The sequence below is a fragment of the Labrus mixtus genome, chromosome 9, assembly GCF_963584025.1.
Source record: "Labrus mixtus chromosome 9, fLabMix1.1, whole genome shotgun sequence".
Lineage (NCBI taxonomy): Eukaryota > Metazoa > Chordata > Actinopteri > Labriformes > Labridae > Labrus > Labrus mixtus.
This window is the reverse complement of record NC_083620.1, coordinates 25043577-25053303: the sequence shown is the minus strand read 5'-3', so window position 1 is coordinate 25053303 and position 9727 is coordinate 25043577. Positions and strand designations below refer to the sequence as shown.

The 9727-nt window shown below is 44.8% G+C and overlaps 1 protein-coding gene across 7 annotated transcripts in view; it reads right to left on the bottom strand.

Annotated features, from left to right (window-relative positions):
* nectin1b (nectin cell adhesion molecule 1b) overlaps positions 1-8207 on the bottom strand; it is a 149527-nt gene extending 141320 nt beyond the window's left edge. For 3 of the 7 annotated variants that reach the window (XM_061047064.1, XM_061047066.1, XM_061047065.1), the window contains exon 1: positions 7221-8207. In XM_061047064.1, coding sequence (XP_060903047.1) covers positions 7221-7272 — 52 coding nt within the window. In that variant the 5' untranslated portion in view covers positions 7273-8207. The remainder of the gene's footprint in view (positions 1-7220) is intronic. The other 4 variants (XM_061047067.1, XM_061047069.1, XM_061047068.1 and 1 more) reach the window with 2 other exon arrangements.
* Between the last annotated feature and the right edge of the window lie 1520 nt (positions 8208-9727).

The window sequence follows — 9727 nt, the reverse complement described above, 5'->3', positions numbered from 1 at the left end:
GGGAGGGGGAGGCCGTTTTGGCACACCTCACTTTGTGAGAACAATGCAACATTGGAGGGAAATTCAGCCAGGCTTGAAACAATCAATAGTAGACTACATTAGTTGCTTTGGCATGGACCCTGCTAACAAAATGGAAGTATCAATGCCAACTGTGGCCTTTCTCTGTGTTCATCTTCATCTTTTCTACAGCAAAGTTGAACCACGTGCACTGACAAAAGAAAAAGGCAAAATGGAGAATTTGCAGCGCTCCTGTAGGTTGACCTCAATCCGAGCATAATGACGAGCACAGGGAAACTGTTGTGTCAGCTGTGGCACGGAGAGAATAAAGAAATGGTTCATTGCATATTTTCTGAAAATGCTCACATATATAAGCGACAGAAAATGCTTTTTGATTAAGCACTTATCTTTAAAGTCGATCACAGCGGGAGACGGTGCGGACATGAATGAAGGACGCACACTGTCAGAAATGTGACAGCTGAGAGCTGACCTGTTATCACTCATATTTTGCTGTCTGCACAGGACGGGGCCACTAAGGAGCTTTGCACCAAGCTTCAGCACACTGGAAGCTTAGCTATATGTCAGGGAGAATAAATAAACCTGTGTTTGTGTTTTTCTAAGCAGCACCCCCCCACCCCCCCTCCCTTATACCCCCACCACCCACTCCCATTTACAACCACGCTGTTGCTTTGAAGCGCAGTCAACTCCCGGAGAGATATCAGCGCGGAATATTAAATGAGCGAACACCATCACTCATTAAAAAGGGAAACATTTCATGAAACAGACCCCCTTTTGTATCAAGTGCTAAGCAAGCCGACTCTCAGCAAGCAGCGTCCTCAAAGGCAGAGCGGGGAGTCAGGAGGGAGAGGAAAGGAGAGAGGAGGGATTCGGTGGGGGGGGCGGGCGGGAGTGCATCTGAGTTTGTAGAAAGTAAAAAGGAGAAATGTAAAGTTCTGGCAGGAGATCAGCTTCTTGTTAAAAAAAAAAAGAAAGTTCTGTGTCGCAATTTTGGAAGCACTTTGATTCTGAACATTTGCATAATGAACTGCTGAAGATGCAGCTAAATAGAGAGAAATATTTTGTTTGGGTTTTTTTTGGTTCAAAAGTGTTTCTCAAGCTAATCGTCCGTTTCAGCTGCAGCCCTGGAGGGTATTTATCAGTGGACGGCATGTGCAGTGGGAGAACTGGAAGGCTTGTAATGGGATTGACAGAATCGCTTTTTGAAGGGGGGTACGGGTGTTTTCAGTCTGAAGTCGGAGACAGTTTGTGCAGAGAGTCAATGTCTCATGAGTTTGAGGTCACTCATTTAAAAAAAAAAAAGAGACTGAATTTGCCAGATGACAAAGCCACTTATTCTGCACTTAAGTGCCAAAAACACAATAAATCTCCAGTGGAAGCGAGATCAAAACGGCTCTTTGAATTACTTGATGCAGGATGAAATGAAGCAAAAACATAAGAAGGACTTTGAAAAATGTTTTTTTTTAGTTAAAGTGATTGAACAGTTTTGCAATACTTCTAAAAACAGGGCGACTTCAAAATAGTAGCAAAGAGCAACATCAGAGCAGCACAGTTGTCGCCTAACTTTCATGAAATATTGAACGTTAAGGGCTATAGTGGCTCAACACGTCAGTCGGCTGATACATCGCTCGGACTGCAGGACAGGAGGAAGCAGAGCTGCGGGCCAGCTTTTCTGACAACAGTCTGCACAAGTCAGCACAAAAAAAAATCCACTGAGTCAAACTGAAGAAAGACGGCAACTCGACAACTAGTCCATCAAGTTTGAGAATGAGATCCAGTCCAACTCAACTGGTTCATAAAAGGTCGCTGAAAGACAGAAAGTGATGTCAGCACACGGCCCAATGCGACAAAAATCTTAACAATCAGATACCATCAACTGTTTCCTGTCTGTGACTCGTCTCTCTGGACTTTCTGAGGGACCTGTATCAGGTCACGGTTCAGTCACTGTGAAAGAATTTGTATTTCCTCCTTACATGTTTCTCTTTCCCCCCTCACTCAGCAGGTTATCCACTGACTGGTTATCAGGACTTCTTGCTCCTTAATAAAGGCTCATCAGCCCAGCTGCCTGGTGTAAATTGACTTGTTCAGGCAGTCACACCGGAGGGGTAGAGAGGAGGGTGGGAGGGATGTGTGGGGGGGGGGGGGCTGCACTGATCAGATCTGCTTCATTTTAAAGGCGTAGAGCCTTAGCGAGAAAAACACCAGGAATGATCCACTCCCTCAATCCCAGATCAGCCCATGACTAAGTGCCCCAGTTGTAAACCCCGACACAATGAGCAAAGAATGGTATTCCCATATGGCTTCTTCTCTTAAAGCGCTGGAGCAGAAAATACGAGACGACTGCATGAAAATGTTTTAATGATGTTTTAAAAGGCTACGTTCCCTCCACACAGCAGCACGGAAAAACACAGAAATGGATGCTTCCCTGTACAGACATAAATTTAATTTGCCTTTAAATAAAATGACTGATTACAGGTGGTAACTATAGAACGTCTAGAAGCTATTGGCAAGCCGAGATAGTGCCCCATAAAAACAGAGCAGACTGTCAGAATCCCTCCAACATGTGCGATTATTTACTTTCTTCTGAGGAGGAGATTTACATCCACTCAGGAGCCGTAATAAGCCGTTCGTCAGATGCTGAAACAGCTATCCGACAAACTGCGGGGGAAAATATGGAACAAGTGTAGTCAGTCGACGCAGAACAAGAATTTAACCATTTAATCCCTTTGACAAGGATCGGCCTAAAAGAAAGAGGACGACTCGACAGATTAATGCCAAATCAGAACAGCTCAGGGCGAGATGTGATCCCACTTATTGATTTTTTCTTTTTCCTTACTTTGCTGATTCTGCGATTGGAGTTGAAACAGAGTAGAATTTAAAGGCACACAATGGCAGCTGCTGCTTGCTGATAAACGTGTTTTGCATCCTGATCCAACATGGAGACTGTCTGGTGAGGGAGCAGGAGAGGACACCTAGGAGACATTATATATCCTGAAGTAAAAACAACGACTGGAAATGACACAGAACTGTGTGTTCTGACCAAACAAGCCTTCTGGTAACCTTAGCCTGCTGCTGTCTGGGACAAACATGACTTGTGTTATTTGACTAAACTTCCTTTTCCCCGAAAATAGCTTGAGCCAGTGACAGGGGGGGATCAGATCCAAACGGCTTCATCATCACAGAGACACGCAGCGGAGCTCTAAGCCATGACTCACTCATTTATTCTCATCATGACTACAACCCTGCAAATAAACTGCAAAACAATGGCACAGCTAAACTTAATTTTACATTCACTCAGTCCTTAATACTATTTGTGCAGCCTCACGCACCCAGAGAACAACTCCATTTTGTCGTAACCTTTCCATTATTTAGGTTCAGTGCTGATCAGCATGTTTTATTCATTCTAGTTTGTGATACGCTGCCTGTATGCAGAGACCACAGGGGGCTGAAAAACATGCTTCATGAACATGCAAAGAAAATTATAATATGCCTTTTAGGGTGTGGTTTGTGGAATCAAACTTTGCTAAGTCTTAAAAAAATTTTAAGCCAAACAACAGAAAAATCCCATATTGGAGATTGGCTTCTGAGATAAACCAAGGGCCAATCAATTTCTAGAATCTTAGAGAGACAAAAAAAATAATGAAAAGTACGCTTTAAAGCAGTTCTGTGAGAGGGATTTGCGTAAGAGCTGACAGCACAAGCACAATGAGCTAAATGTTCACAGAGATGACGTCTGAGTGTCCCAGTGCCTCCATTAGTTCTTCAAAAAAAGAGGAGCTTAATCTCCTGTCAGCTCCCCTCATGCCAGTCTCCCAGGACTCGCAGCCCTCTCTCTCCCATCCATCACCTCAGCAGGGACCAAAGGGAGACTCCCCAAAGGGAGTCGGGATCAGAGCAATTTGCATCCACACTCAAACCATCAAGGCCCAACAGTCCCCACCGTGCCTTTTTCTCCGTTTCACTGTCAGCCCGGCGAAACGCAAAATGGCACAGAGTAGCAATTACAGTTTCCCTCAAAAGACGGGGGAGAAATGGCAAAGTTGCGATTGCTAATGATGTTGTTCCAAAGTGGGAAGCAGCTTTCCCTCCCATGATGCATCTGCTCGAACATTCCCCCCCCCCCTGTCTGTTTCAGTGATCAACGTTAAACATCTGCTACTGCACTTTACATGAACATGCAAGCAGTTGTCCTCACGCTGCCTGGCTGTTACATCAATCAATCAATCGAGCTGAAGTAGGTGACATTTCACGCACAGAGGTTGACTTCAATGTGCTTTTTAATGGGTCTGAAAAAAAAAAACAGAACGCACGCTGCAGAGGCTGAGCATGTGAATGTTTGTCAGGAGTCAAAAACCAACTGTTGGCTTTCAGGCTTTCGGTGACGAGCTCGAGCGTAGAAATCAGGCAGTTTAGTCGTTCAATTAAGCCTTAAACTGTCGAAAACAATGAAGCTGTCAATCACAGCTTAACGGGGAAACAATCACCTGCGGTTCATGTCTCTCAGGGGAGAATCGCGCAGGAAATAAACACACATAAAGGGCAGTGACACACAAAACAAGGCAGCTGTGTTGTGATTGTAGACGAGAAGCTTACTACCAAATACTCACGCATGAAAGGACTTGACAGATCTGCACAACAGGGTTCTCCAGCAGAGTGATTTCAGCCAGCACGCTGCCAAGTTATTACAAAGATTATAATTCACGGCTACACCCATTTTCATTTCAGAATAATGGCACGTTTTTGAAAAGTAGACGCTCGTCCACAAATTCAGCCCTCATTTCCCCAAATGTTAAATCCAACTAAGATGAGGAATTAAAGCCGGGGAAAATCTCCTTATCCCACTGCTGAGAGTGATATCTATACGGGCTCGTTCAGCAGCAGGACCCTCAGGATGGAGCCAAGCCGTAAACAACCACCTGGCTGCAAACTCAATTCACACCCAATTAAATATCAGTGTGCAGTGCTGGAGAGAGCGGGAGCTAATATAGGAAAGCGGGAACAGAGCTGCTGTTAGAATTCACAGATCCATTATTCTCCATGTTCCTTTTTTGATAATCTATTTGGCACGCAGCTCGGGATATTTTCCGTTTATGAATTTGGCACTCTTGTGTTTTCTACTAATGGTTATTACAATGACAGGCACAAATGGCTTCTCCCAAATGGATGACTGCAACAGGCTTCTGCAGCCACTTGCGTTTGTTAGCACCATTCCCCCCCACCCCCCACTTGTTTGTGCTTGGGGTAATGAGGGAAGAGTCTGGAACACGTTGTATATCAATTAAGCCATCAAAGACACTGGGCATTTATGGCAACACCCTTTGACCTCGGGGTGAAAAGGCAGATTCTTGTTTTTGCATGTGAAAAGAAATGGGTTCCAACAACAGCTGAAATAAAACTATTTCCAAGCCCTTCCCCTCCATAAAGATGTCTGAGAGGATGAATTATGCAGACACAGTTTTAAATAAACTGCAGCAGCTGAACAAAAACAGCAATAAGGGCAAAGTGTATTCATATGATGTCTAATTAGACTCAGAAAACACCTCCTGCCTTCCTCCGACGAGACATTTTTTCCAGGACGCTTTAAGGGCAATTTTTTAAGACATTTCTCCACTCCCTTGATTGAACAGCTTCAAAAGATTTCCACCGTGAATCCCAAGGGAACCGCAGTTAATCCTGATCTTCTGCACAAGCAAAGGGATCATCTCAACGTAAATCAGACAGGGGCTTTTTGATCAAAGTATTCAATCAGTCTTAAAACACGTGACGCTGTTAGGAAGCATCACTGAACAAGGTCAACGTCGTGGCTGTCCTGGAGCTCGAGGGGAAGGTGGGGGGGGGGGGGAAAGAAATGCAAAGATGTGACTAAATGTTAGCCTGGAAAGTTCTTTTAGACTTAAAAGGTAAGTAGTGAAAACAAGGCCGCCATGAGGACAGGATAAGTGAAAAACACTGAAAATAAATGGGAGGATAGAAGTGCATTAGTGCCAAACATGACCTGACTTTTGCTTGACCACACTTGACCCTTGTCCATTCCTTTCTTAAAATAAAGGCGCCGGGAGGAATTTACTTGTCAAAGATAAAAACAAAGCAGAAAACCTTCAGCTAAGCCTTAAAAGCCCCCCCCCCCCCTGCATAATGGATCACAACCACACACACACCCATACACACACACCCACACACACACCCACACACCCACAGGGGTTTAAATACACTGTGTTCCGTACTTGGCTTTGTTTTGTTTCCCAATTAGCAGGTTGTCAATAGAAGCAAGAATAATGATGCGTCTTCCGATAGAAGTCAGATACACGTTTTTACGCATGCGTTTAAATGATTAGGCCCCTCTTTTGGGAGCTTTAATGTCAGTCTGATCAATGTCAAATTATCACTCCATTTATCAGGCAGTCTACAGCTCATCCTCCACCCAAAATACACAGTACACACTCCATCCCTCCTTCTCTCTCTCTTTGGCTCCTTCAATCCATCAAATATTCAAGGCAATGTCTCAGAGGATGACTGAAGCCAAAGACAAATGTCACCCAAACCTGAGTCACTCTCTCTCTCTCTCTCTGAAAATATCAGCATTAAATATGAGAACAGCAATGGCCTGAGGATTTCATTCAGAGTCTAAAATGAAGGATTTTTTTTTTTTTTTTTTGACACAATGCATGCTCAATCTCTATATTTTCATTTTTTTTTTTTTCAACGACAGACTAAGAGCCAGGAGCAGAAGATGGAGAGGCCACAGGTTTCAATTATCCTTCAGGAGCTCTCTGTGGCTCCGAGTTGCCATTGCAATGAGATATTGGAAAACTTGGGCAGAGTGCTGGCTGGCTGGCTGGCCTGCACGGGTTCGCTCATGTCGCCATCTGCCTGCTGCAGCAGTAACTTCATTATTTTTTTTGCAGCCAAAATAAGTATTCTGTCTGCAGCCGTTTGGGGCGAAAGGGTATCGAGTCCAAGACTGAAACACTTTCCAATTCTCTCTCTCTCTCTCTCTCTCACTCATTTGCACATCTTGTTGCAAAACAACACAAAAAGCAAGCAATCAAATCGATCCACCCATTCGTGCATTAATCAGGTCTATGTTCAAGTATCACGTAGCACACACACACACACACACACACATACACATTGTGCACAGGGAGGTGATGATAAAACGAGGCAGATGAGTATCAGATGATAAAGTCTGTGTTCCTGCGGCTTACCTTGGACGTGCAGCGCTAAGAGGAGGATCCACATCCCCACACACATCGCCATGGCTCCTCAACTATCCGGATCTTCTCTGATAAACCTGACTCTCTGTATGATCGGGTCTCACTCGTGACGACAAAGACCAGGCATGTAACTTCTGCAACAACAAAAAAAATCCCCACTTCGGCCCCCCAACTAAATTGGTCTACCTCCCTCACTGAGAAAAGCAACGAGACTTTTGGGGCAAAACTAGAGGCTCGTGTGTGCGCGCTTCTCTCCACAGCAAAGCATCAATTTCACGTCACCGCCGATTCCCCCCCGCCCCCCCACCTCTCTCTCTCTCTCTGGCGGAGAGTTTGCACAAAGTAGAACCTGGCCGGATCCTCGAAATGAGATCCAAGCGGCTGCAGAAGAGGTGATGGGAGTCTGCGAGGGAAGCAGCAGACGAGGAGACGGAAAGGAGAGTTCTTTATGTGAGCGGCTCTTCTAGTTTAAACATCCAGCCTTTTGTTGCTCCATCCACCACAGCCACTGCAGGACTCTCTCTCTCTCTCTCTTTCCCCCCCTTCCTTCCTTCCAGGGTCGTGGATCGGGAGGTAAAAGTGGGCGGGAGGTCCTCGATCGATGCTGCGCCGGGAAGTTTCCAACACTTGGAGAGTTCCTCCGGGGGGAAATGGTCGCCTTGTCTTCCGTCTACTGCGCAATTGTCACAGCACCTCACAGATAATCTGCCTGGCACCGTCCCCTGTTTTTTTTTAGTTCCGTTAAGTTCCCGGTTTTCTCCCGGTCTGCACAGCCGGTGAGATCCGCACAGCAGGCACGGTGAAGTTGTTGGAAGTCTGGAAATGGAGGGATGAGACCCCCTTTTTTTATTTTTATTTTCCCTTCTTCCTTTTCTGGATGAAACACAGTGAAGCTTTATCCCGCTCTGCGCACCGCCCCGCTGATCTGCCACCACAGTGTGTTGCTGACTATCGCTGCTGACGCTTTGGGAGAGATCGGGATCGGGGGGGGTGACGTTGTAGCAAGGGAGGAGCCTGGATTGTGTCCTGCAAAAAAAAAAAAAAAAAAAGCAAACGCATTGCCTGGGAAAAACTACAGCAAGCCTGGAAGTCCCTTTTTTCGAAAGTGACTCTAACTTGTAGGTCTACGAAATGGCTCTTTGCGCAGAATTGTGTGAAATCAAAAACCATCCGGGAATTGGCTACATAAAGATCCGCTGTAGAGACGAGGAGAATGGTGTGTGTGTGTGTGTGTGTGTGTGTGTGTGTGTGTGTGTGTGTGTGTGTGTGTGTGTGAGAGAGAGAGGGGACAGAGCGTGTACAGGCATGCTGAAGTCAAACAATGCAATGTGAAAACAACAAGTCACATGTTGAAATCCCCGCGGAGCCTCAGCACAGCAAACGCAACCAAAAGGGACTGATCGTTAGATTAAAGGTAAAGCCCCCTTATTTGTCAACAGTCTAAACATTTTTCATCAGCAGCCTCTGGGCGAAAAGCAGTCAGCCTGTCAAAATGATCAACTGCCAATTGGTTTAAAAGAAGCCCCCCCCCCCCCCCCCTGTTTTCTTTTCAAATAGAAAAAATCAACAGACATTTAAATACATTGACTTAAAGCTCATGTGAGGAGTTTTTCACTGGTTATGAAACCAACTGAAATGAATACAAATGCCTCTATATGACCTAGAAAGGCAAACAACACTGTCAATTAAAAGAGTGATTATTACTTTATAGCTCATTTTAATGAAACTGCTGCTGTAGGGTAGGTGTCAGAAGAAGTGAATGACAGCATGCTGCTGAAACCAGCCTTTGTTTTTATTTTCTTTTTCACAGTTTCACAGTATGTGACATGTTCAAAGCAGGCTGGTGAGACTTTCTGTTTAAAAAAAAAAAAAAATACAAAGCTCAGGACAAAACCAGCAAAGAGACTTTAAAAAAAAGTACTGCTTAGTCCACAGGGGGCGCCAAAATCGACACAACCTTAAAATCCCTCACAGGAGCTTTAAATTATAATGGTGTTGTAGCATAAACTGAATTCATGTATCATCACATTACAAGAAGGTTAGCGCAATAAATCAGAAATGGTGGTGTTTTATGAAACAGCAGGGATCCTCATAATGACTCCTTGCAGACCCAGACCTCATGTGAACCATGAGCCATGTGTATCTGACAAAGAAGAAGTCAGGGTGGGGCAGTGAAAGCTGAAATCAAATATTAACCAAATAGTCATCCAGTACATATTATCACAGTGAGGTCATGTTTTTTGTAAATGAAAAAATAGAGGGGGAATCTTTTTTCGGTGGTTTTGAAAGTCAAAGTGACATCCTCATATAACGTCAACACTCCTTTGAATCTTAAACCACATATGAGTAGTATAGCAAGAGGAGGAGGAGGGGACTTTTTTTTTTTTACCTCATGAGCCAGATGTCAGAGCCGACAAAACAGCCAGCCACCACTCTTCCTTCCTCCTTTCCTTCCTTCCTTCCTCGTCACCCTTCAGCCCGTTCATCCTCTTCTCCTG